At 30.7% G+C, this 27,206-nt stretch overlaps 5 protein-coding genes across 5 annotated transcripts; 2 read left to right on the top strand and 3 right to left on the bottom strand.

Moving 5' to 3' along the window:
* Nucleotides 1-121: 121 nt before the first annotated feature.
* On the bottom strand, nucleotides 122-7,880 carry Su(dx) (Suppressor of deltex). The gene is made up of 12 exons (XM_018540254.1): nucleotides 7,639-7,880; nucleotides 6,938-7,096; nucleotides 5,974-6,402; nucleotides 4,202-5,552; nucleotides 3,901-4,132; nucleotides 3,160-3,467; nucleotides 2,457-2,699; nucleotides 2,138-2,297; nucleotides 1,773-2,047; nucleotides 1,153-1,378; nucleotides 983-1,079; nucleotides 122-428 (listed from the first exon to the last, which is right to left on the bottom strand). Exons 2-12 carry the CDS (start codon nucleotides 6,993-6,995, stop codon nucleotides 256-258), a joined length of 3,552 nt encoding a protein of 1,183 aa, XP_018395756.1. The 5' UTR covers nucleotides 6,996-7,096; nucleotides 7,639-7,880; the 3' UTR covers nucleotides 122-255.
* Nucleotides 7,881-11,686: 3,806 nt separating this feature from the next.
* On the top strand, nucleotides 11,687-14,334 carry LOC108774230 (synaptotagmin-1). Its single transcript, XM_018540287.1, has 7 exons — nucleotides 11,687-11,826; nucleotides 11,934-12,115; nucleotides 12,797-12,984; nucleotides 13,174-13,281; nucleotides 13,389-13,509; nucleotides 13,594-13,937; nucleotides 13,995-14,334. Exons 1-7 carry the CDS (start codon nucleotides 11,687-11,689, stop codon nucleotides 14,289-14,291), a joined length of 1,380 nt encoding a protein of 459 aa, XP_018395789.1. The 3' UTR covers nucleotides 14,292-14,334.
* A 5,526-nt stretch (nucleotides 14,335-19,860) lies between these two features.
* On the bottom strand, nucleotides 19,861-22,407 carry RpLP1 (ribosomal protein LP1). The gene is made up of 4 exons (XM_018540257.1): nucleotides 22,169-22,407; nucleotides 21,469-21,619; nucleotides 20,404-20,505; nucleotides 19,861-19,960 (listed from the first exon to the last, which is right to left on the bottom strand). The coding sequence occupies exons 1-4, from the start codon at nucleotides 22,238-22,240 to the stop codon at nucleotides 19,947-19,949; spliced, it is 339 nt and encodes a 112-aa protein (XP_018395759.1). The 5' UTR covers nucleotides 22,241-22,407; the 3' UTR covers nucleotides 19,861-19,946.
* Nucleotides 22,408-22,607: 200 nt separating this feature from the next.
* Nucleotides 22,608-24,014, top strand: RpL12 (ribosomal protein L12). Its single transcript, XM_018540261.1, has 4 exons — nucleotides 22,608-22,724; nucleotides 22,826-22,899; nucleotides 23,237-23,629; nucleotides 23,979-24,014. Exons 1-3 carry the CDS (start codon nucleotides 22,688-22,690, stop codon nucleotides 23,621-23,623), a joined length of 498 nt encoding a protein of 165 aa, XP_018395763.1. The 5' UTR covers nucleotides 22,608-22,687; the 3' UTR covers nucleotides 23,624-23,629; nucleotides 23,979-24,014.
* A 1,473-nt stretch (nucleotides 24,015-25,487) lies between these two features.
* Nucleotides 25,488-26,782, bottom strand: Der-1 (derlin 1). Its single transcript, XM_018540280.1, has 2 exons — nucleotides 26,141-26,782; nucleotides 25,488-25,813 (listed from the first exon to the last, which is right to left on the bottom strand). Exons 1-2 carry the CDS (start codon nucleotides 26,577-26,579, stop codon nucleotides 25,494-25,496), a joined length of 759 nt encoding a protein of 252 aa, XP_018395782.1. The 5' UTR covers nucleotides 26,580-26,782; the 3' UTR covers nucleotides 25,488-25,493.
* Nucleotides 26,783-27,206: the final 424 nt, after the last annotated feature.

Below are 27,206 nucleotides of genomic sequence, written 5' to 3'. Positions count from 1 at the left end.
TACTTATATATTATTACATTATTTGTATATAATTTAAGACATTTCATATAAATTTTTGGAACAATATACACATCTTTAATTATTTGCAACTTTTACAATGTCAATTATAGCTACCCTAAACAGATTTTAAATGTAGCATAGAAACCATCAGCATAGTTTACCATCAGTTCGCGAAACTACATTAATTTTGTTTTTGTCATCCATTAATACACTAATGCAGTGTATCTACCATATCATTAATTAATGTGTTTACAATTATTCTTGGCCAAAGCCTTCTGTTTCTTCGATTGCGTAATTCAGTTTTTCTACTAATTGGTCGTAACTTTTGTAAGGTGGTAAATCTAGTCTGTTGAAACAGGTATGTGATCTTGGTAGCCAAGTATCTTTGCCAAATTTCTCTATACAAAATCTTTGTGGCCCATTACTACCTGTAATACAATATAGCACAAAATTTATATTTAAACAAAATTCATTGTTAAACTTTATTAATTATCAATTCATAGTTTAAATCAGTAAATAATAATATTGATCAATTCATGTTTAATTAATTTTTTGCTGAATTGTATCCACATTTATAAAATAAAATATATGGCACGCACCACGCACCCAGGATTGGGTAGTGCCTAATTAAAAAATAAAAGTTAGGTAATTTTAACTTCATTTAGTTACATTTTAGATTCGTAATTTTTAACTTAATGTAGTTACATTTTATCGGTAATTACTATTAATTTTTAGTTTTACTTTCTTGAAGTTAGTAATGCTATAAATAAACGCACCGTGAAACATCAAACGCCTTCCTACAACTAACTTTACATTATGAACCAGTCTCACTAACTTCGATTAATCTAATGTATATTTTTTGGTAGAACTGGTGAGTGATGTACACTCACAACTAGTTTTAAAAAAATTTAACTTATCAAACTCTGAACATTATTTTTGAAAAAAAAAAAAAGAAAGGTAAGTTTGTCTCTTTAAAACTTACCCATTAATTCAGCAAATCCACCAACAGGTACACGGCAAGTACCAGTTACAAACTGCAACAATCTAGCTCTCTTTTCGCTATCTGTTCTTGTTACAAACTAAAATACAAATGGTACATATTTGAACTTGACATTGTCTATAATAATTGATATAACATTAAGAATACTGTACCTGCCAAAACCACAAAATCTGTTTGCTGTTACGAGTATAATGTCTATAAATAGTATTGCGTTGCCAGTCTTCAACGTCTATTTCTTGCATACCGCAAAGCATAAGCTCCAACTCACGTTCATCGAAATATTTGAGCCACTCAAGTGGTACAACCGAATTGAAACCTTCTAAAAATGCTTTAGTCTGTTCCTCTATACCCCTTGTCATCCTCCATTCTGTCATCAATCTGTTGTCATCAATATTCATAGATAAAAATGTATCTCTTACAGCGAATTCGATTGAAGACATTAGTACGCATTAATGTATCAAATCAAATTAACTACTACAAATACGTACGTACATACAGATTGTTATATTTGATAAAAAAAATGTGACAGTTATCCTAGATACCAAATGATACTTTTTTTTATATAGAGAAAAATCTAGAAATATGTAATTTTTCCATAAAAAATATATTAGTCTAGGGTCGATTCCCTTTCATTTCAAATTTTCTTTCACCTCAAAAATGCTAATTTTTTTATTTATGTCACTTTTCTATCTATGAAACAATATACGCACATACGTAGGTTCTTTCTTATTATGATTTTCTACATTACAATTTTTATTACAAAGAGATATACCTAATGTAGTCTTCCTTATTGTCTTCACCTACTCTAACTTTATCACCACCTTCCTTTAACTCGTGATGTATCACTTGACCAAGAATCTCAAAATCCACGCTATAATATAATTCTAGGCCGCATTCATCGATATTATTTTCTTTTATCCATACGAGAGATTTGTAGAATTCTGGATCGATAGATTCTATATCCTTCATTACTAATTTTTTATTTAACATGCGTTTATAAAACGGCATTGTAAATCCACTATATATAAATCGGCCATGATAAAGAGCCTAAAAAGTAAAAGGATAAATGATTTTCGTATAATATAATATCAGAAAATGAAACATGAACTATTATCTATAAATAGAAAAAAAACATACCATTGCAATAAATCTTCCTATAAACTTAAAATACTGTAAATGATCCGGATTAACATATGATGCTGGATTTATTTGTAAACTGTAATTACTTTTATTGGCATATTCAAATAGGCAATACATCGGATTTAAAACTTCGTGACTTAATAAGAAAAACCACTCCCTGAAAATTATAATTATTTAACTTCTCTAGCAAGTGAGAATGAGTACTGTTCTTATATAAATAAGGTGTAATACTGCAGCTTTTTGTACAAAGTAGATGTGTGATTATTCAAAACATTTTCTCTTTATTAATTTCTTATTATATATTTGTATATCATACCTAGATACGCCTCCATAATCTAGTCCCTCCTCTCCTTTAAATATTATATATAATCGTCGTCTTAGTGCAAAGGCTTCCGCGTTCATTATTTGATGATAAGAATCTTCAAATAATGTTTGCCGACTAACGCTGATCTTAATATGATTAGGCAGCGCATTAGTCTGGCACAAAAATCGGAATTGAGACAATTTCCACCGGAATGACCTTTCATATGCTCTCGGGACGCGATATATACCTTTTGGGCTGCACAAGAAAAACAGAATATATATATTAGATTATTTGAAAAAGCTTGTTTCAATTTTGTTCAAAATTGTATGTACATTTCGTAAAGAATGAAAAAAATGTAAATTTGAAAAAAAGGGTTTTAAAGCTTGAAATCTTTACTTTCAAAAGATTACTATATTTTTGAGTTTCTATGAGTTTGGTAATTTTTAAATATAAAAAATTACTAGCTGAAAAAGATCGCTAATTTTTTAAATGTACAATATACTACATATTTTGAGCTAAAACATTTGAAACAAACTTTCCGAACAACTTAATAGTTATAACACTTTTATTTCACGTTATAACCGTATTCTGAGATATATATATATATATATATATATTATTGTTAATTTTAATTTGTTATATATATATAGTTATTCGGAAAGTGTTTCAAATATTTTATGCATACTAAGTTTGACACAATGTATTTAATACTAACCCTTTAGGTGCACCTGGTCTTGGATCCTGAAATGTCGTCGTTCGAGTGTTATGATCCACAAAATATCGAACTCCATCTTCTGTCAATCGTATTTCCCAACCATCCGGCAATGGTGGCTCATCTATTCCAGTCTCTTGACCTTGAGTTCGAGGATCTTCCCATTGCGTAGTACGGTTCTTATGATTTACATAATAAACTCTTCCTTCTGGTTGTTTCCGTTTTTCCCAACCTGCCGGTAATGGTCCCAGAGCATCATCATCATCTACCATGGATGTTGATGGACCAACAGAAGCTTGACCACCATGAGCCTACGATAAAATAATACAACAATCAGTCAATCAGTATAAATACTACAAAATCGAATTTAATGTTTTTTTTTTATGTTAAAATAATTTAAATGAAAGTATACGTATTAATTTTCTATTTATTGCTTTATAAATCAATTATCATTTTTTATCTCATTTGGACAATTATTGATGAACACAATCATTTACTATGGGGAATATTTAAAAATTTGTGTATATATATATATATATATCTTATTTATAATATTATTATTCTTATTATAATATTATCATTTGTTATGTTATCTGTCATAGAGAATAACCAAATTAAATCAAAATGTTTGATTTCACCTTAATGTATATCTACAAACTTTATATCAGCATGATCAATTAACAATCACTGATTTTTAATGTACATATTAAATAATTTCTTAATTTGTTTAATCAGTCTTGTTACCTGCGGATAAAGAAACCTTTGATTGCCTTGTTGAACAACATATTGTCTTTCACCTTGCCAATGTTGGAAATGTTGTAATCTTTCTGTATTTGGCCTTTGCCATGTGGTACTTCTTGTATTATGATCCACGTAATAAATTCTACCTCTTGGATCTCGACGAACTTCCCATCCAGGAGGTAAAGGCTGTGGTCTCTCCCAAGACGTGCTTCGGGTATTGTGATCGACGTAATATCTAATAGTATAACATATATATGATAGAGTCAATATCTAATAGCATGAGAAATGAGATAGAGACAGTTACCTTCTCCCATATAAATCATATCTCATTTCCCAACCAGGTGGCAAGGGTTCTTCCGAATGATTGATATCTTCAGTGAGCACTACGGAAGATCCTGGTTGTGTCACAGATTGTCCAGACACAGATGCAGCAATAGATTGATTTGAAGCTGTGGTCTGTGATATTCGTGATACATTGGAACGAGAATCTGGTAGCACAACAGGAGATACATGTTCCACAATAGGAATTGTTCGTCCATCAGAGAGAGGGATCACTGCCGATTGATCTGATCGAAAAATTACAGCACGACTATCTGTCAGTGGAACATTTGCATTTTGCTGACCACGCGAAACTCCACATAGATCTAAATGCGGTGCTGTACTTATCGATTGTTCTACACGTGGAATTCGTAATTCCTCTTGCGAACGAACGTTCGTGGATTGTTCCGACTGCTGTCTTGTCGCACGTAAATCTTCACAAACGTTCGTGGATTGCTCGGATTGTCTTATTCCACGTAAATCTTCAGTCGCACGAATTGTTGCGGATTGTTCTAATTGTTGTCTTATTATGCATTGATCCTCATTTGTCATACTCATTCGCCGAGTGTTTGCCGGCTGATCAGATTGTCTCTGACACAACAGATCGTCCGGATCCAAAGGAATATTATTCACCAACTGTTCCAAACGTGCCATTACACGGTCGTCTGCAATAATCGATTGCTCTAACCGTAAGGCACTAGCACTACCACACATATCCACATGCGACGATGCTTTTGCATCTGTCTGAGAAGCACTGGAACTGTCCATATTAGGAAGCACAGATTGATCTTGTCGCGGAATCACACGGACATCCGCGCAAATCTGTTGCCCAGATATCATCGAGGAAGATTGTTCTGATCGTGGCGGGCCACGTGAATCTGACTTGACCATTGCAGATTGATCTGAATTGCTGTTATTGCTCCATATATATGTTCGTCCCTCTGATGAATTAGCTGACGACAGCTCTTTAATGGCCGATCTACCTGCGAAAGTTCGTACATCTGTGGCATACCGATTTCCTGGTGACACCATAGATTTATCTGTCATTAGAATCGTGTGCCCGTTCACTACAATCCTTGTAGAAACGTTGCTACTATTAGCGCTACTACCGACATTGCCACCCACTGTACCATCTGTATTCGAGATTGTAGTAGAAAGTCCAACGTTTTTGTTGCTGTTTGCTTGGCTGTTTCCATCACTATAATTGGGACTAAGATGAATATTTGTCAAACCACGATATATAGATGATGCAAGATTATCTGAGCTATGTAATCTCATGCGTGCACGAACTCCACCATTGAGAATGCTTCGGTTATTGATTGTATCATTTGTGGCACCTAAAATGATACAATGGAAAAAAAAGGAAAGAAAATTGTGATAACATATATTATATTTAATCTCTTTTAATACATTTTATATGCCAGACTAATTTTAACTGAATTTGATTTCACCATGCCGCTTAGGTTGCACGCCGATAGTATTTTTGTTTGAATTTTTTATCTATTAAATAATATACATTTCGAATGAAAAAATGCAAAAAATATCAGATAAAGAAAATAGTCTAATGTATTGCATCAGACAACATAATTATATCAATAATTATTTCATAATTACGTTTTATTTATAGTCAAAATATCAAATGGTAAATCCAGCATGGTAAACCACATGATATAAAAAGTGTTAAACAAACTTTAGTTATAGATATTATTTTCAAAGTTTTTTATGTATAGATCATTGTAAAAAAAATATTGTTCTTACCATCAGATTGAATTTGGCAAGATGGTTCAATAACATTTACTAGCATCTCATTAGTAGTATCAATTCTAAGTCCATCAAATACCGTTATCAATTCGCCAACTTTGGACAGTTGAGAATCATGTTTGCTCTCACTCATTAAGTCAAATGTTAATTCTAAATTTTCTAGTTTTCCATTATAATGCGATAACACTTGGAACAGGTCTATTCGCTTTTCTCCTATCAATGTATCTTTGCGAAATGTACTGTGGTCAAGTAATCGGAAGTGTAACTGAGAATATGGTGTAACAAGTATAGTAAATTCTTCATTCCATTTTGGTTGATATGTAGACTTTGATACTTCTGTTTTGCGAGGACTTTTATCATCGACTGAAAATTCTATGTATGGATTAGGCTTTAAAAAGGTTGAACTTCTCAATATTGCTGCTTCAACTGAAATCGAATATTATTATTAGTGTAGATAAAATAATTGTACAACTTCTGCATTATATTAATTTATAATTTATTAAATTAATTTTATGGAAATAAAACACTGAATATAAAAATTTTTTTTTATATAAATATAAATAATTATATTACATTTATTTTGTATTTTACTAAGTAAATATGTTCATATAACAAAATATTACAAATCAAAACATTATGTAAAAGAAAATATTAGATTGACAGCAAATAATTAACAAGCAAATAATTGATATCAATTTCGTAAACAAGATAATGCATGTCATATAATTTAGAATAAAAAGCAACATTGAACATTGTTTTTATTATAATGTTATAAATGATGTTATTTATCTTTCTACTTTTTCTTTCAGCATACAATTCTTTTAAAAATAAACAAATTTTTTAAAGATTCTGATTTATTTACAATTATATTCCTTTCAACAAAATAAAATATTTACAATAAATAAAGATTAACGATATTTTTTAATCTTTCTTATCTAGAAATTCTGTAAGTACAACTTACTTGTAATGCTCAATTGGTGAAAACCAGGAGATGCAGCATCTTCCTCGCAATGAGACATTGTAAAAAATTTATTGCAATTCAAGGTAACTTATTCCTATTTTAAAGAATTCATAATATTCTCACTCTCTTGTGATATCTACAATGTCCGCACAATAGATTCTAGAAGTATAGTAACTATACAGATTAACTTATTATATTTGTATGATATCAACTGATAATTATATATAGGTATGCACATAATTTGCTGCATGCATGTGTGTGTGTGTGTGTGTGTGTGTACATATCATGTATTCACACACATAGTAGCATAAAAAAATTAATCACTTGAAAAAATATACTTGTACTATTGTGATTTCGAAGAACAATGCAATTAGTGTAATTATGTAATACATTTAATCTCGTCTTAATAATTTTGGTAAACTCAAGTATGCATATAAAAATAAAGAATATTTGAATGTGTGTGTGCAAAAATAGAATTTCTTGATCGCTACGATCCGTACGCGACAATTTTACATTGAACTTTATCTACGACCAATTTTTTTTCCAATTGAAATTATTTATGTACGAGGTACATACATATGTATATGTTACAAGGGATTATCGCCAAGCCTTTACAATACAAAGCGATCGAGGTACTATCATTCCACGAGTTGCGAACTCATCTGTATTGTACGTTATTGAATATCATCTCAAATACGAACCTAAATTGGTGCCTCCGACCTCCAACTGTTCATAACATCTCAAGCGCCTGATCTGTTGTCCATTACACACTGGACTGATGGTCTTATTGCGCAAAGGACAAGTGGAAATATTCAAGATTTGCGTTATCAAACCTCGCTATCGGTCGGTCACCATCTTTTTATACGTCAAATGTAGGCTCTTTATGTAGCGAGAGAGTGCAACTGCAGTCATTACAGATGATCATAATTGAAAATAGCTCAACGATCCGACGGATCTTCATGTGAAATTATATACGAACTGTACTTTCACTAGGGATGGACGATTTCTATCGATTGATCGAATACACAGATTATTTTATTCAATTTATCGATTATTTTCACCGATTATTTTTTCCTTCGATTCATCGAAGGACAATTTTTTTTTTTGCTGAGATAGGACTATTCCTTTTGATCTAAAATTATAATCCAAGCGAGACGGATCATAAAATGGTTGCAAAACTGTTGAGTCTGCTGAACGCAGCCAATAGGCGCATCGAGGGCCTCTTTCACCAACGCCGATTAATCCATTGGAATTGACCAATCGCATTTATCATTTAGTTTCGACGACAGACGCGATTGGTCAATTCCAATGGACTAATCGTCGATTAAATTAATCGGTGTTGGTAAAAGAGGCCCTCAGCGGACTCAACAGTTGAGTGAGCGCTCGCTGTTATTGGTGTATTCTTTTAGATCATCCAATCAAATTTTAAATCTAGAAGAATACACCAAGAGAGCGCTCACTCAACTGTTGAGCCCGCTGAACGTAGCCATGTTTAATCCGCACCAACTTGATACGCGTACCAATCAATTTAACGGTGTAAAAGGGGTCATTATTAGCGTCAAGACACGCACAGCCCTACATTGGTGCAACGGAGACATGAGAGAGGCCTTACACTTGACGCTTATACTATGTAAAAATACCTTTCGGTTTGGTGACTAATCAGAAATGCACTACGCGCAGACCACTTCTGTCGCTTTCTGCCAATAAAAACCGCTATAATTCCACCATCTCGACGATTCAAGATAATCTCAAATATTGGACCAGGAGTGAGGAGGCTCACTATGCTCGCAATGATACTATGTCGCAAACATTACATTCAATGTTCAAAAACCGGTCTTTAAAATATTTAGGCCAGTCAGTAGCAAACACAGTCACTTTAATTGTTAGTATTGACTGAAAATATAAAAAAAAAAAACAAATATAAAAATAAAGACACTGACTAGGTTTTAAATATAATTTTTCATTATTTCGAAAAATGTATCTAAACAAATATTCTGCTATATAATGTGTACCGTTTAAAAATAATTCACTGCTTTAAAAGCACAAATTAACTGCTAATGTAGAGAATTTGTGTATTTAAAGCATTGAATTGTTATTTTCAAAGCAGTGAAGGTCCTGTTGATCTAAGAATGAACATCGTTTCTGCTGAGACGCACGACTTCTATAATTATACTGTTCCACGTGAGTTTCACGTGTTTGTGTTGATATTATTTCAAGTTCATTATCATTTCCCGTATCTATGAATAGTCGTTCGGTTTAGTTTTTTCAAGTGTAAGTATACAGTTGTTGCTACCCCAGTATCTGAGAATGGATTGAAATGGATTAAAATGAATTCAGATTTTCAGAAATACGGATTCATGAATGTTAAAATGAATCCTTTTCAATCCGAATACGTTTTGATTCATTTATAGGAATTGCATGGAGCACATCTGTATATCTTTCAATCTAAAAATAATATCAGTTTTTTTAGTGCGTTTCTGACCATATAGTGAATACTGTACAATTCGAAATTTTGAATAGGAAACGCAGTTTTTCAATCCAGGTGCATCCAATTGAATCTAATTGAATCCAATTGAATCCAAAAAAAAGTTTTCGCTGTTTAAAATACGAATTCGATTAGACAAAATGTTTAATCCATTTTAATCCATTCTCGGATGCTGGGATAATATTAATTCATACTTTATGTATATAATTAGTGTTTCTTTACGACTGAAGAGATGGTTTACTTAAAGTTGAAAATTATTTCATCATTTAATATTAAGAAGAAAATAAACTTTGTCTTTAAGCTTAATTGTATTTTCGTTTGCTCGTATTTTTGGTTTTTCATTGAAATTTTCGCTTTATAATCTTCATTGAATTTCTAAAAAAAAAAAAAATGATATGATCTATATAGATACGTTAAAAAAGGGCCTTACAGAACCTTTGTAAGTTCGATGTTAATACAGCATTGATGCCATACTCGACGCGCATGCGTCAAAAGGTGACTCGTCCAACACATTGACGGATACACTCCTTGAGGGTGCTTGAGGGTGAGTCTACGGGGGTAGAAAATGTATACGCGTCAATGCACATATACTGTGATGAATCATAAGCGGTGAGAGAGACGTTATTTTAATATGCATTGACAAATTGTTTGTTGATCTGATATTCTCTGATATTGTGACACTCATTCTTTCGGGATTAATTCGCTACTCACGCTCGTGTTTTGGCTAAAGTATAATACGTAATGCCGAGCGGATGATAAGGGTGAGTGTATTCAACATGTTTTACCATATGTTCAATCAATGATATACATACACCTATTTAATTTTTTAGAAAAGCGCATATTTATGCTGTTTATATTTTAAAAAAATTCACTTTAGTACAAATATAATGGCATGGATTACAGACGATTTTCTTTTTTACAAATCCCGCACTTATCTACACCATCTGTTAAGTGTGATTCAGTTATAATTATTCTGCCTCTTAATAATTGTAGAGGTTATATTAAAAATTAGAAAAATTCAAGTATAAGCACGTTACACTTAATAAAAGTGACCAAAATAATATAATCTGCGATGTAATCTACTCATTATTATTCTTAGTAAATTAATCGATCCAATGTTTCAAGACATCTTCTTTGTAAGGTTTTTATGTAAAGTTATTATGTAAGCCCTATCGTGAAAGTCGCATAAGACAAAATCATATGTCATGGTATACGTAAATGGGATTCGATTTGTATAAGATGTGAATAGCATATGCGAATCTTATACGAATCGTATACGATCATGCAATTAACATTTTATCGTATGTCTTTCATATACGAATCTGAACCCTTCATATACGATTCTTATATCAAATTTACGGTAGAGAGGTTTCAACATCAAATCTGATGTGACTCGAATAATAAATACAAAGAAGGAATATTAAATTTGTATTAGCTGAGAACTCCAAAATGAGTCGAAACATTCTAAATTTGTTATTTCAATGGAATAAATTAGTAAGGAAATTTACTTCTTATTACTTGTGTACCAACAACGCTGTACTTTCACTCCCTTTGAATCACTGGAATTGTTGGTTTTAATAATTATAGTCATAAAAAAAATAATTATAGTCAAATTGTTAAAAAAAAAAAACAAAAAAAAAACATACGCCAAGATTTTTACAACATACGCCAGATTTTTACTTAAAAATAAACATAAAAAGTGCAAATAATGACATAGGAATGCACCATACTTGTTGAAAATAAGATGTATATAATATCAATTTCTTCACCTCTAGATAATTTAACAGGAGATACCTCCCAGATATACAATGGAGATATCTCCTGGATAAAATTATCCGAAATTTATTTAGAAGAGTGAAAAAATTGGGCACATAACCCATAGGAGTCAAACGATTCATTACAGGGAATCGTTCTTGTGGAGACTTTTTATCAGGATGATAAGATTTATAACATATCAAATTTTCAGTCAGTTCGATCAAAATTCAATTTCCATGAGATTTATGCGGGGTCCTTTGCATTACTAACAATAATTAAATTCTTCATCTCAAATTGTACCAAATTGATTAATAGTGTATATGAACGATTTTGCTTAAAATGATCTATATAGCAAACACATTTTAGAAGTTTGTGGAGCATTTTGTAAACAAATTAGATTATTTAATAGTATCATATATCTACATGCAACTATTATGATATCATAGATCACTTCTCATGAAAAATTAAATTTGATTGTAATGTCTTATAAATTTAGGTTCATAATTAAAATGGATGTTCACGGTGCTGGAGTGGTTGCAGTTCTAAGCACAGTTGGAGCCGCTACCGGGGCAATTTCTGCAGTGATCGTTTATACTATTTGTGCGCGTCGTCGTCGATTACTTACTTCGGTTGGAGGACCACTCAACTGGCACGTATCTTTGTATTTTTCTTTCTGGTAGAATATCACAAGGTATCCCATTTTAACTGCCTTAGGCAAATATCTCGAAAAATAAATAAATAGTAAATTTTTTTTAGGTTTGAAAAAGATTTGTTAGATAGAGCTGAAGAAGCAGCTAAATCATCAAAGAATGTTTTAGCTGGTGTCGCGCTTTCACGAGATAATAAAATTATCAAACGTAATGATAGTCATTCAGATGATGATGAATGGCAATCTGATCACGTATTCGATAGTATTGCCAGTGATTCTCCCAGAAGAGGTAGATATACAATACATTTTACAAATTATATTGCTAGAGTTATAGAAAGGGATGTCGCAAATTTAAAAGTAGGCAAATTATGATTAGTTGTAGGACAATGAGATCCGAGGACTTCTCTGTCCTACAGCCAATCAAGAAGCTTCAAAAGCTGTACAACATATGAAATATTGGGCTAAGACATACCGTAAGGTCGGAATCAGACTATGCATTGAAGATTGAAATTTGACCAATGAGGATAAAGGAATTTTAGCACCTGTTGATTTGACAAATCAACTCAAATTTCAATCTCTCAATCTTCAATACATAGTCTGATTCCGACCTAAGAGACGTAAGAATTAATTAGCCTGTTCTAGAATTATTATAGTAAGAGTAAAGCCACCAAGTGATGATTTTTGATTGGTTCCACTATATTCGCGGAAACGAAAGCGATAAGTAAGACAGTATAAAATAGTTTATTATAACTTGTTTTTTCATTTTATCTCATACTTATGTTCTCCATTAACGATAGACGCGCATGCGCACGAGACAGGTGTTCTAATTCTTACTAGACGAATTCTAGCCAGGACTAGATAAAATGCTTTTCAAATTCCATTTAAAATATCAGTGTAAAATACATTAAAAATGTATTTAAAATCCAAAATATAAAATGGTTTTTCGGAAAAATAAAAGTTTCTTTCACAGTTATACAGCATCTTTCGGAATCAGATGATATTTCTCCATCTCCAATGAGTCCGCTTGCACCACCTATTCCGGATGGCACATTGATAGCATCTGAGAAACGCATGATAATCGTCAGACCGCCGCGGAGTATGGATGGATCTCACTCCAGATTGAATAGTATCGAGATCGAGTCAGCTTCACAACACAAGGTTTATATTTTCGTTGAATTTTTCATTAACCAATAATTGTATTACTACAAGTACCTAATTATAATCACACAATAATAATAAAAAATCTTATTTCGTTTTATTTTATTTTATTATTGTTGATTATCTTTATATATAAAGAGTCCTTTATTTTTCAATTTATTTGTATCTAATTATAATTTTATACTACAGTTGTCATCTTCCTCTTCAACTTCTTCGTCCGACGAAATTAGAGGTGAATTAAAATTAGGATTGATATACGATACTAACGCTGGAATACTTACTGTGAAACTTATTGAGGTATTATTTATATAATTTTTCACATATTCTATACTTACTTCTCAAGCACATTAAATATTACCGTTGAATATATAGATTGAAATAATTACTTTTTTTGTTTTATAAAGGCACATGATCTTCGTGCTCGAGAATTGAGCGGCATTGCAGATCCTTATGCCAAATTACGTTTGTTACCTGATCGTAATAATGTGTGGCAAACTACAATACACAGGCGTACTTTGAATCCTGGTGAATTTCTTTCTTAAAGGATTATCGCAAAATGACTCAACTCTCTTTAAAGCAAAATATTTTATATCTAATTTCTTTTTCTAGTATTCGACGAAGATTTCATTTTTGAAGTAACGCCTGTAACATCATTGGCTGAAAGAACATTAGAAGTTTTGCTCTATGACTTTGATGCGTTTACAAGACATCGTGGTTTAGGCTATGTACAACTTCCTCTTTCTTCCGTGCCGGATCTCGGTACAAACTTAGTCACTATCGTACAACCAATTTTACGATATGGAACAGAGGGCGGATTTAGAGTGCCGCCACTGGGTGAATTAATGGTCTCCATTTCATATCAGATGTCTATAGAGAAACTGACAGTTATTATTGTCAGGGCAAGAAATTTACCCGTTCTCGATGACCCCACGAATGCTAATTCGTATGTGAAGGTATGTATGTATGATATCTGCCCTTAAATTTTCTTACTTAAGATGAAAATTGTTTAGGTATCACTTATACAAGACGGTAAAAATCTTAAGAAGAAAAAATCGAGTATACAACATGAGGCTACAAGTCCCGTCTGGAACGACATTCTTACCTTTGATACTAATAGTGACATATTACCGGAATGTATCTTACAATTTTCTGTACTACGAGCGAATGGTAATCTCTTAGGGAAGTGCGAAGTATCAGGCTCGTGCCAAAGAGAGTTATTTCAACGTGTGTTATCCGGGAAAGGTGCTTCAGCACAATGGTTGCCATTGTCAGAACCAGAAGTACAACAAAATGATAACAGGAATTAAAAAATTAAAAAGAAATTGCTATTGGAATCTGTGTGTGTATATATACAAGGGGTCGTTTGAAAAGTTTAAGCCTAACATAGAATCAAGTATTTTTTCGGTCAAGTTCAGTTTTATTTTTCAACATAGTCTCCATTTAAGTCGATACACTTTTCCCAGCGATGCTCCCATCTCTTTAACTCATTCAAATAATAGTTGGCATTTTGCTCTGCAAAATAGTCTTTTATGGATGCAATAACCTGCTCAATGAAAATGTTTGTCTTCTGAACCAAACTTTGAGCCTAGGAAACAGAAAAAAGTCGCTGGGGACCAGATCTGTTGAATACGGTGGGTGATCAATCATTCGAACCGTAATTCGTGAATTTTTGCCATGGTGATTGTCGATGTGTGAGATTGTGCGTTATCTTGATGAAACAGCATTTTTTCTTCTTCAAATGCGGCCGTTTTTTCGCAATTTCTGCCTTCAGCTTATTAAGTAATGTTGCGTAATAAATCGCCGTTATTGTTTCACCTTTTTCAAGAAAATCGATAAACAATTCCATGACTATCCTAAAAAAACAATCGCCATCACTTTCCCGAATGAAATCGTTCTTCGGAGCAAGTTCAATCCATTGTTGTTCAATCCTTTGCCATCCATTGTTTTGACTGTTTCTTCGTCTCAGGAGTGATGTAGTGGATCCAAATTTCATTAACAATTATTAATACAAAAACGCAAAAATCCAACTCGTTTCGCTAAAACCGCTCCAACAGAGCCTTGGAAATGTTCATTGAAATGCGTTTTTGGTCTACAGCAAGCGCGATGCGCGGTTAGCTTATATATGTATATACCTCATTTTTCACTTAAATGAAAATGACAAATGTCTACAATTTTCACAAGCATCTTTCAAAGCATGTACGATTGTAGTACCAGTATAATTTTAACGAGTAATGCCATCTTCATGTCGAGGCTCAAAATTTTTCAAACTACCATCGTATATACATGGTGTCCTAAATTTTTTGATACAGCGCTTGTATACAAGTAGAACGGATTAAACTGATTTGAAAAGAATAAGGATATTGATGATTTAAAAAGCTCTGTACCATTTTGCAATTTTCGCATAATACTAATCTCTAGAAATTAATATTTTGTTAAGTATTGTGCGAAAATTGTAAAACCATACAGGACTTTACAATTTATTGTCAGTCTGCTCTATCTACACATAAGCGTTGTCACGAAAATTAATTGACACCCTATAAGAGATAGTTAAAATATCTTATCTCTTACAATATCTTAGCAAAAACTGTTTTAAAAAAAATGTTGTTTTGAAGAAAACAAAGTAATAACCTCAATTTCATATTGGCATTCTCAAAATCGTAGCAAGATGAATCGGGAAAGGATCTTACAAGTAAACCTACGAAAGTGTCACCGATTTTAATGAAACTTTGCAAATTTGTAGAACTATGAAAAATATTTGACACATTTTTTTTACCGGCGAAGATCCACTCTGAAGAGTGAAAACTATCCCTTAAAGGTAAAGGGTAGATTTAAAATATTAGGAATAACATATGAAATAAGTTGAAAATTTTAAAAAGTAAAATGTGTTAAAGGAGTGTTTTTGAAGTCGCTGAAACTAAATCTTATGTCAAAAGTATGAAATTCAAAGTGGCTGACCCAATACGGCGTCCGGATATTTATTTCATATAATATGAAGTTAAAAACATTGTAAATTTTAAAAAGTAAAATGTGTTAGGGAGTTTTTGGGATCACTGAAACTGAATCTTATGTCAAAAATATGAAATTCAAAAATTTTCTCCACGTGTAATCATGAGACGCGGCGGACACACAAGCGTTTTCCCTTTTCACTGACGCATAACTTATGATATAAGATTTAATTTCAGCAACCCCAAAAACCCTCTAACACATTTTATTTTTTTTTTAATTTTCAATTTATTTTACCTAATATGTTAAATCTATCCCTTACCTTTAAAGGCTATTTTTCACCCTTCAGAATAAACCTTTGCCGATAAAAAAAAATACGTGTCAAATATTTTTCCTAGTTCTACAAATTTACAAAGTTTCATTAAAATCGATGAGTGATACCTCCGTAAGATTTACTTGTTAGTTACTAATCTAATATTATAAGAAAGGATATATATATATATATAAACATAAAATTTTTAAAAAATTATGATTCGGTTTAAAAAAAATTAATCATGAAAAGATCTGGAATTAAAAGTGCAATATTTATATTTTTTTTACGTAAAATTGTTTCTCTTTTTATTTTTCTTTTGATTTAACTCTAAAGAAAAAGTAATTACTTGATTTCCCAATCAGAAATTATTAATCGAATAATATCGAATCGATGTTGATTCAACGTCAACCTATCAATCATTTCTGATTAGGTAACTTTTTTTACAATGAGATTGTTTCAAAATAATTGCTATATTGTTTTGAACAAAGAGGTAAAAACCTTGATATCTTTTTGTTAGTAAGTTAAGCACAAATTATTTTGTTAAATTAAATAAAAAATAAAATAATTTTTTAAATGAACTTTTTTCAAATATATATTTTTTAAAAATAATATATGCCATATAATTAATAAGTAAAAAAAAAAGCTTTATCATAAAATTAATAGTATATTCTCACTTTTAAGTTATTTTTTTAATTAAGGTCTACAGCAAGCTTATAAATATGCATATCTATGTAATAATACAATTATCTATCTTTATGCACTTTTAACAATTTTTAATAAAAAATTGCATAATTTTTTGACCTGTATTTATTATTATCTAAGGCTAACGTAATGTTGCCTTTATCAGTTTTTTAAATACAATATCCGGATTAAAAAAATGTTTTAATCGGAATAGATAAATTTTTAATTTGTAGATTTTGGTTTAGGACTTTATTAATGATAAATATTGACAAAAGGGAACTCAGCTCCAGTGACCTTGATCTTGACATACATGTGTCAAGGCCATGATCCTGAGTGAGAAAAAATTTCTCTTAAATGTAACAAGTATTGGATTTTCTTCGAAATTAGAATAAAGAATAAACTTATAAATTAGTATTTGCTGATTATATGAGAAGAACCACGTCTTATATTCTCAAAATCTTTCGGTTCTACTTTAATTTCAATTGTCTGTTGTGAAGAAATAATTTCATGAAAAACAATCAAAATCTTTCGTTCCATATATACGGTCAAAAACAAAATTACAGCAGGTAATTCACAATCGGACACGTCTTGTATTGACGCTTCCATGATTTAAATTTGCTCAGTTAACAATGGTTGCAATGAAGACAACATTTCTGAATACAAAAATGTTATCGAACATATTCGAAAAAAACAATATATATAAAATACTTGCATAACCGGTTTTTTTTTCCTATGATAAAAAAAAACTTGTAGTAAATTCAGTTGAATACACTCAGTGCGCACTAATGTATTATGAACAGTCATACAAATTGTAAAAATGTGTATTAATACATATAAATAAAACGGATTAACCATGAAATCTTCAATAGATTTTATTGTGTTGTTAAGTAAAATTTGTATTTTATAATTCAAAATATTTGCATTTTACTTTTACACAGATTAAATCAGTGAACAACTTTAATATGCACTAGCGTGTACTAGTACGTCCAATCGAATTTGCTATTTTTTAGATGCCCTTCATAATCATCTAAATTTTGTAGCGACACACATAGTTATTGTTAAATAAGATGGTCTATTAAAAATAAATCCGTTGACAAAAGCAGGTTCTTTTAACGACGGAATAGTTGTATTAAATGCTACGCAAGAGATTAACTGAATTTATTAAATATATTAGATTGATTTAAAGATTTTAATGAAAATTGGCTCATTGCCCGTATTTCATTACATTAGTTGAATTTATTAACACTTATTATTGATCAAACCATGGATAAAATGTAATAGTTAGAATTAAAGAATTACTCTATTGAATATAAGTGGTATAAAAAATAAAATTCTGATATATACAAGATATAACAGAGTGACCGTACCAATCTGGTTTTATGGAAAATTGAATTTCTTCTTGAAAAAAATATTTCAAATAAAAGTTGTAGGGTTTTAAGTATTACAATAAATAGCAATGTTAGTATAATCTTGAATTATATTATTAATGTAATGTGTATGTAAGAATCATTTTAAAACTTTTAAAAAGAAATCTATCTTCGAAAAGCTTTCGACATCAGCTAAAAAAAATATAATAAAAATAAGGTTTTCCGTTTAAATTCATTCAAAGTAATACTTCAAAGCAATTTTTCCGTTACCTCATCAACACTATCCAAGATCACACTGATATCATTATCTAATGCATTATTTAAAACCCTACAATTTTTGTCTCGAACATTTTTCAAGAAAATGCACACTTTTTGTTAAATTAGTCTGATACAGTTGCTTTGTTACACTGTATTATAAACGAAAAATATTTCGAAAATATGCAATTGAGGAACATTCCAAATAAAAGTGATAACACGTCAAAAAAACATTCCAAATTAACCAAATTAAAAAACATTAAATTAATAACTAATAATACGTCCGAAACGTTCGAATTTTTTGTATCAAAAAAAATATATTTGTACATAATTTGTGCACCGAAAACAGCGTTTGACTCTGTATAGCCATTAATATCTTACTTAATTAATTATTGTGATTTTGTTTTAATCATTAAGAGTCTTTAATTTAATTTTGATTATTGTTATTCATTTATGAAGAATATGCCGACTGAAAGAGATGCGTTATAATAAAGGTTCGTTTTTTAAATATATTCTAATAGTTTACGGTATAAATTACCTCTGTTGGTACATGAGAAAATAATATATATTAATATTACTACGTTTCAACATCGTTCTCTCCAACATTAGGTAGCATTATTGCACATTTTATATTGTTGCTGATGATGGTCCAAATAATAGGACCGAAACGTTCGAATTTTTTGTAGCAAAGATATATTTGTACATAATTTGTACACCAAAAACAATGTTTAACTCTGTATAGCCATAAATATTTTACTTAATTAATTATTATGATTTCTAATTAATAAATCAAAATAATAAAATGAGGGCTATATTCCGATTTAAACTGTTATCTGTTTAACATTGAGAAGGATCTAAGATCGAAATGTATGTTGTTTACTATATGATGTGAATTGTTTTAAGATAACAGCATCAAACTTGCGCCGATTTATAACTATTTTATTATTTTGATTTATTCATCTTTTTGAGCCTGTTCGTTTTCGATTTAATTCCAAATTAAAGTTGTGTGGTACAGAGAAACGCAATTACATCCTTCTACCTTACAACTTCAATTAAAAAAATTTTTTTTTGTAAAATTGCATATTTTTAAAATACTTGTCTGATTAAGATTGAATATGTGAGTACATGTGTACACACACGCGTGCGTACAAACATAAAGAGAACAGAATCACGAAATATATTTTTATCCTATATAGAGAACATCAATATGTTTTATGCATGTTTCATACATTATGTATACATAAATAAAAGAAAGAAAACTAGAATTGACTCTTACTTGTGATTGGTTTTCTTTGGTTGAAAAAAGTAGACATTTTCTTTTTATCAAAATGTTTCATTATTTATATTATTTATATGTGTACAATGCCATTGTACATAAAAGGAATGGACCGCAATCCCTGATCCTAATCAAATAGACCTGTAATTGAATCATATTGCGATTAGAACAGAAATAGTTATATCCATCGAATAAGATAATTTTTATTGTATTCTCATTTTTTCAAATATTGTCATCATGTATACTCTGTAGCTAATACATGCTGTATTAATCACTGAATATTTGTTATAATTTTCTTTCAAGATTAGCAAAATTATATTTTTTTAAATTTATGCCAGTGGTAAAAACCATAATTTATACAGATAATTCCAGATATCCGTAATAAATAATACATCCTATTATTTATTACATATTAGTTATAATAAAAGTTTTTGCCAGTTTATTCTATTGGATAAAGTCTGGGATAATAAGTTTTAGAATTAATTATGGTTTTTACCATCTACTGGATTTTTTCAACCAACTCTATATTCAATTACTTTTTGAGATTTAATTAATATAAAATTGATGTAAATTTGATAAATTACCAAAACCCATATCATCATCTGATTCTTCTTCTGGTTCTTCCTTTTTCTTTTCTTCTTTAGCTGGAGCAGCTTCAGTGCTAACGGGCGCCGCTGCAGTTGGAGCTTTAAAACAGCAAAATAAAAATATTTTTCATAGAAAAGTAATAATTAATATAATAATTAAAAAGATTATATTTGCCTGAATAAATTATTTAAAAAAATAAAAATTTATATTACGTCATATTATAAACGATATTCTAATGAACATTACAATTTTTCTATATTTTTCATGTTGTTAACAAAACTTTCAAGATTATATCTTTATTGATAAAATCAGAAAGTTTGTCAGCAGTTTTTTTTGACCTCTTTTGCTAACCGAGCTAGTAATTTAAAACTAGATCAGTGGATGAAGAGGATAAAATAAACATTTGCAAGTTTTTCCATATTGCTTATTTAATCATAAAATTCTTTCAATCTATTTTAAATATATATATATGCAGTTAAACATTTGTTAATATCAGGATATAATTTTACATATTTTTTATTTCAATGTTTTCTTTATTAATAGCAATTTAAATTTCTGTAATTCTTATGATATCAAGCAATAGGTAGCTCAGGAATTCATGTATGATCTTGCGACAATAGATCAAAATTCGATCAAAATTCATTGTCGAAGATTGATGGAAATAAAACAAGCTAAAAAAGTTATTGCATTGAAAAAAACTTAAATTCACAGTCAAAATATATGCGTGTTACACATATAAATTTGTCTATCAAATACATCTTAACTGCTTGGAAATCGTATTTATTTGCTTTATGAATATATAACTTCCATACTAACTGCGGAAAGTCATATAAATATTTTTATTTGTATTGATTAAAAAAGAGTTTGCAACTTATTATTTCTGAATCTGATTTTAAAAATTGTAAACAGAACTTACATCAACAAATAAAACGATATTTGAAAGCATATCTATATATTTACTTAATCTTGCTGTATCTTATAAAAAATAATATAAAATAAACATAATTGTATTACAATTAATACTTATAAATAGTTTGCCAATATAAAAGTACATATATTACCTGCTCCTACAGGTGCAGCTCCGATGCCAGATCCGATGTTGGTTATCAATTCCTTAACATTTATGCCTTCTAAAGCTTTAGCAAAAAGTCCAGGCCAATAAGATTCAACATTTACATTAGCTGCTTTTAAAATTGTTTGTATTTTCTCGCCCTGTAAAATTAAAATATTGTAACTCAAGCTAAATATAGTAAATCAACTTCCAGATTTCATAAAATTTGAGATTAAATTTAAATTGCATTTGATTTTGACGTTTTCAGCGTTTCTTTCTTTTATGTCTAATAAACGATAAAAATAGAATTATAAGCGTCCAAAACTTACGCTGTCTTGAGCTTTAACTTTACTGATATTTTTAATATAAACGAACACGTGTGTGATCAATCCAGCAGACTCTTAGGCTAATTCTACAATGTGTTTCCTGTTTCTTGTTGTTTGTCTCTTGCCTTCTTAATCGAAAAATCAAGAGACAGAGATAAACAGCAAGAAACAGGAAACAAAAAGCACATTGTAGAATTAACCTAAATAGACACGATAAATTGGAAACCTTATTAAAACAAGACATAATACAGATGATAAAATAAATTAATAAACAAATATGAAAAAATGCTAATGGAATACATCAAGAATGGAACATACCGGTAAAACGTACAGAAATACAAAAATGTATAGGTGATATAGCGTGACGATATACTTTATACTTACAGTTACAGCGATATCATCGTCAACGAGTATCAACGCAGAATAAACGCAGGCGAGCTCGGCCTCGGTCGTCATTTTCTCTGTTTAGATTTAATTAATGAAAAACGGATGGCGCTTAAAATTGGTGTAAGTCGTCAATAAGACCTTAGCTCTACAAGAGAGAACAAACACCCAAATCCGCGACTCCAACGGAAACGAAAGAGCGAATTTTATTTTACCACTTTTTCCGGATATCACGTGACGAAACAAACATGGTAGAATTAATAAGCCGTTATTGGACAATGGAAAGAAGTGAAATAAAATATTGGTGCCCTGATTGGTTACACACTTCGTTTGCGCATGTGCAGTTCGTTTATATACACGGTGAAATTCATGAGAGTTGTGTGTATACTGTGGTGATGCTTTATGTTTTGTCTCCATTTCTCTTTTCCGTTGTAGAACGTGGAGTTTAGTATCGTGGTTTTGTCGTAATACGGTTTTATCTGCATTTTTTTTACAAAATCTTCAAAAGAAATTACCAAAATGCCTCCCAAATTTGATCCAAATGAAATAAAGAAAGGTATTTTATTTATATTTTTTGTATAGTACAGAGATGAAAAATTTTTTAATTTCATAACCTTGGAAAAAGAAAATTGCTAAATTACTTTTGTTTCATACTAGTATTCCTGCGATGCGTTGGTGGTGAAGTAGGAGCTACTTCGTCCCTTGCTCCTAAAATTGGTCCTCTTGGTTTGGTAAGTTTTGATTAAAAAGAATGTAATTTGTATATATATATATATATTTTTTTTTTTAAACTTGTGTATTTTCTTCTATTTTTATGAAAAGATGTAATAATTTATTTGTATGTCTATGATACTCAACTCTGTTATTTAATAATGTGATTTTTGTATATTATATTAAATAAATAATAATGTTATCATAAAAATAAATTTAGATTTAAAATTTGTATGCTTTATAGACCAAGTATTATAAGATATGTTTCAATTAAAATGTATAATTTTATTTTTATTTCTAAAAGAATCTGAAACACCCTGTATATATCATGTACTGATAATAATATTCATATTTTAGTCGCCTAAAAAAGTTGGAGATGACATTGCTAAGGCTACCAGTGATTGGAAAGGTTTGAAAATCACTGTTCAATTGACTATTCAGAATAGACAAGCCACAATCTCGGTTGTACCATCTGCTGCTTCTTTGATAATTAAAGCTCTGAAAGAGCCACCCAGAGATCGTAAGAGACAAAAAAATATCAAGCATAGTGGTAATCTAACGTTTGATGATATTGTTTCTATTGCTCGTGCAATGAGATCGAGATCAATGTCGAGAACACTTGGTGGTACAGTTAAAGAAATCTTAGGTACGTGTCAGTCAGTGGGATGTACTGTGGAAGGTAGACCACCTCATGACCTTATAGACGACATTAATGGAGGGGAACTGGAAGTCCCAGAAGAATAATTGTTGGTAGGTATTGAGCTCTTAGTTCAATCTTTTCATTGTGGACAACAAAATTTGACTACATACATAATATTATCTGTAATATTACGTGCTTATTACGTACTTCTGAAGTTTTAATCATTTTAATTCCAAACACGTGTATAATAATCACAATGAAAAGTGTTGATTTTGGGCTCTTGGTAGGGGTTGGCATCCCATCCACCTGTTTAACATCGAGTTCATCTAATGATGGCTTGTGTGTTTAGCAGGCATTTAGCCATTGAGGAAAACAACCTCAATAAAAAATATTTTAGTAATCTTTTTCAACAATGTGGAAATAATTTTACTAAGTATCTTGTATTTTATGTTTTTACAGATTTTGTAAGGTGCCGAAAAATAAAAACATTTAAAACGGAGTTGTATGTGTTGTAATTTTTTTATTTCATTAATCACATACTTATTATTTTGTTCAATTTTATAAGTACGCATGATATCAGAGGACGCGGTAGTGTGTCTCGACGCATATATTACATATAAACAGTTAGTAAATTGAGCATCGAAATTCTGCTTTAGAATAAATGTGATTTATAAATAATTCTTTACGCGTCAAACAAGATATTAAAAAATTGATTGATTCTTTCAGAATATCTTATTATTGAGATTTATACAATATAATGATATAAATATGGAAATTTTTAACATTTGTGGTTAAAACATTCATCAATAGAATTACATACTTTTTCCTTTAATTCTACACTTCTCCTTTACTATTAAATATAAAAATGTGCAGAAAATATTTACAAACTTACTGCTAAATGTATTTCATCAAGAATATAATTAGCGGTGAATTATTAAATAAGAGGTCTGTAAAAAATTCATAAATCTTATGAATATATCCTGTGATTATATTCAGGGGACTGAGTTGACAGAACAAGAGTGTATTGAGCAAATTTGGCTATAATAATATAAATATGTATAAACTTCAATTATATTTTATTATATTAAATATTGTTCCTATGTATGAAAGGAAATATTACTATTCTGCCAATATACAACATATCATCACCATCATTTTTGCTAGATTAATTATAACACTATATATATATATATATTAAAAAATGTCTGCATAATATAATTAAAATTGATCTTTTTTCATTTCGAACGTGTTACATATTTAGTACAACAAAAGATAGACATAATGCATTTACTGTTTCTTTCTAAAGCTAATGGAAAAGGCGCATCCAGGTGTATAGATGAAAATATCAAATTATAATTATTTTTATATTACCCTTAATCTTATATGTAGGCTGCTGGAAAAGTTTATGCAAACAATATGAAAAGGCATGTAAAATTCGGCTCTATTGTTATAAATGCTGCGTGAAAGTTGGCGTTGTCATGATGACGATTTCGATTTGTTCTACGCAATTTATTGATGACTTCTGGCAAATTGTTGTATATCAATCAGCACAATCTAATTTTACGGATATGATAGTAGTAAAACGTTGGCACCATTGGAAGTACTAGATTGCAGAAATTTCCAGCAGCCTACATATTTCAGAATCAATATTTTGTCGCGCGCGTGTGTGTTTGTGTGTGAAAGAATCAACAATGTATTTACATAATGCAAAATTATTACATAAGATGTAAGAGGATTTTTGTTTAGTTTTATAAATTTATAATATACATATTTGTTATTAAATTGCATCAAAATGCACATCTTAAAGTTATGATAATTATGAAAATGAAATAAAAGTTTACAAAAAGATATTTGAAAGAATTGATAATATAGAAATAAGGACTGATTCTATAATACTAATTTTTTTTGTAACAATAAAACAAATACAATAAAAAAACAAAAAAATTTTATTGAATTATAAGTTCCTTCTTTTAATTATTGACCCAATACGTGACCTCTGCCCCAGTTATGTCCTCCAAATGTATTTCTTCCTTGATTCTGTTCCCTTGTAGGTCTAGGTGCAGGTACATTTCCAAACGATCGAATTCCACTTCTTTGAGGTGGAAAATAACTTTCAAGTAACCTGGGAGTGTTGAGTAATTCTGGACCACCAAGTTCCTGGGGATATTTGAATTTCAAGAAGATATACAGATGTCCTACTAGAATCCCAAACAATTCCATCATTCCGCCACCAGAAATAATCAGATTAAATCCAAATAGAACCCATGGCAGATACATGGCTTTGAATTGTGTACCTGACAATAGATTTGTTTCATATAAACCAACATAATGTTAGTATCATCACAATATAACGATATAATCATTAGGATAGGATGAGCTATTCCATCAGTTTCAACTTTAAATAAGAAAATTTACAATAGCGAACAATATCTTTTTGCAATGACACGTTTATAATTACTTTATACAATTATAATTGCTTCTTAAGAACACAAGAGCAACCTTTAAATAATGAATATGTACTGCTCAGAAACAAACATTATCGCGAGAAATAAATAAAAAGCTCCACTCTATCCTATGTATAATATATAAATAAAATATGACATAAAAGGAATAGAGCATACCAAACCAGAAGTTTACAATAGCATCTTTATTTAGCTGACACCATACGTATAACACACTGAGCACCATGGGATCCATGAGCAGGGAGAAATCGCCGATAAGTCCAATGATAACGCAGCATATCCAATTAAATAAGAGAAGAAAGCAATAATCCGCGGGCTTTCCATCATATTCTCCGCGCTCTAACCTTAATGAGTAATTGTACAAGAAGTAGCAATTGATCAGGAAATGGAAGCCGGTCCTTTGACTGAGAGGATAGTAAAAGACACTTGTCACCGCTCGCCAGATTTCAAAATTATTCAAAAATCGGTCGGGCCACAACACCAATGAATGCGGGCTCAGAAGGCCAAATCTGCCGAGTAATGTCAGAACTGCGGTACACAACAACCAATATCTCGTAAATATAGGTAGAGAATTGAACCAGTCTCTCACATCTGACATTTTACGTAATCTCTACAATGCCGTTTTCGTGCTTATAATATCACGCTACGATTAATCTTCAGTTACAGTCAAAGATTGCGGAACAATGATGTATGTATCGTACGCCGTACGCGTGTCATGGATGTGATAAGCAGTGATAAGGTGACGTCGACGACGACAATGACAGATGTTTATTCAGGTTATGGTCTCATTCCGGATCTACAATACAATGTCTTAAGCCGTAAGAACCAATTACGGTTGAATTCGAGGAGAATAATCGACTATGATTCGTCCATTCCTTATGGCTTAAGCCCATGGCACATAGAAAAACGTAAGGCCGTAAACGTAATCAGTAAGCGAATTGACCAATCACAGTTGAGAACGTAGCGGCCGCCGCTTGCGTTCTCAACTGTGATTGGTCAATTCGCTTACTGATTACGTTTACGGCCTTACGTTTTTCTATGTGCCATGGGCTAGTCAATTTGTTTACAGAAATTTACTTAATTACAAGCAGAACAAAATGTTTACTGCAGATAAATTTGTTAAAGAAACAAACAATGTTTTGGTATATTTCTCTTAAATATATACATAATTATATGAAAGCAGGGCTAAAAATAACATTATTATTTTACCGTTTTTTTCTAATAA

Source organism: Cyphomyrmex costatus, unplaced genomic scaffold (genome assembly GCF_001594065.2).
Source record: "Cyphomyrmex costatus isolate MS0001 unplaced genomic scaffold, Ccosl1.0 scaffold24, whole genome shotgun sequence".
NCBI classification, from domain to species: domain Eukaryota; kingdom Metazoa; phylum Arthropoda; class Insecta; order Hymenoptera; family Formicidae; genus Cyphomyrmex; species Cyphomyrmex costatus.
This window is presented reverse-complemented; position numbering and strand designations above follow the sequence as displayed.

Excerpts from the sequence above, each read along its gene's own strand:
- LOC108774230 (XM_018540287.1), top strand. The coding sequence starts at position 11,687 with ATGGATGTTCACGGTGCTGGAGTGGTTGCAGTTCTAAGCACAGTTGGA. Across the intron at positions 12,116-12,796 it reads CAGTGATTCTCCCAGAAGAG|TTATACAGCATCTTTCGGAA; the intron begins GTAGATATACAA and ends TTTCTTTCACAG. Across the intron at positions 13,938-13,994 it reads ATGCTAATTCGTATGTGAAG|GTATCACTTATACAAGACGG; the intron begins GTATGTATGTAT and ends AAAATTGTTTAG.
- RpLP1 (XM_018540257.1), bottom strand. The coding sequence starts at position 22,240 with ATGACGACCGAGGCCGAGCTCGCCTGCGTTTATTCTGCGTTGATACTC. Across the intron at positions 21,620-22,168 it reads ACGATGATATCGCTGTAACT|GGCGAGAAAATACAAACAAT; the intron begins GTAAGTATAAAG and ends TTAATTTTACAG. Across the intron at positions 20,506-21,468 it reads AGCTGCACCTGTAGGAGCAG|CTCCAACTGCAGCGGCGCCC; the intron begins GTAATATATGTA and ends GCTGTTTTAAAG.
- RpL12 (XM_018540261.1), top strand. The coding sequence starts at position 22,688 with ATGCCTCCCAAATTTGATCCAAATGAAATAAAGAAAG. Across the intron at positions 22,725-22,825 it reads TCCAAATGAAATAAAGAAAG|TATTCCTGCGATGCGTTGGT; the intron begins GTATTTTATTTA and ends GTTTCATACTAG. Across the intron at positions 22,900-23,236 it reads AAATTGGTCCTCTTGGTTTG|TCGCCTAAAAAAGTTGGAGA; the intron begins GTAAGTTTTGAT and ends TTCATATTTTAG.
- Der-1 (XM_018540280.1), bottom strand. The coding sequence starts at position 26,579 with ATGTCAGATGTGAGAGACTGGTTCAATTCTCTACCTATATTTACGAGA. Across the intron at positions 25,814-26,140 it reads TATTGTAAACTTCTGGTTTG|GTACACAATTCAAAGCCATG; the intron begins GTATGCTCTATT and ends ATCTATTGTCAG.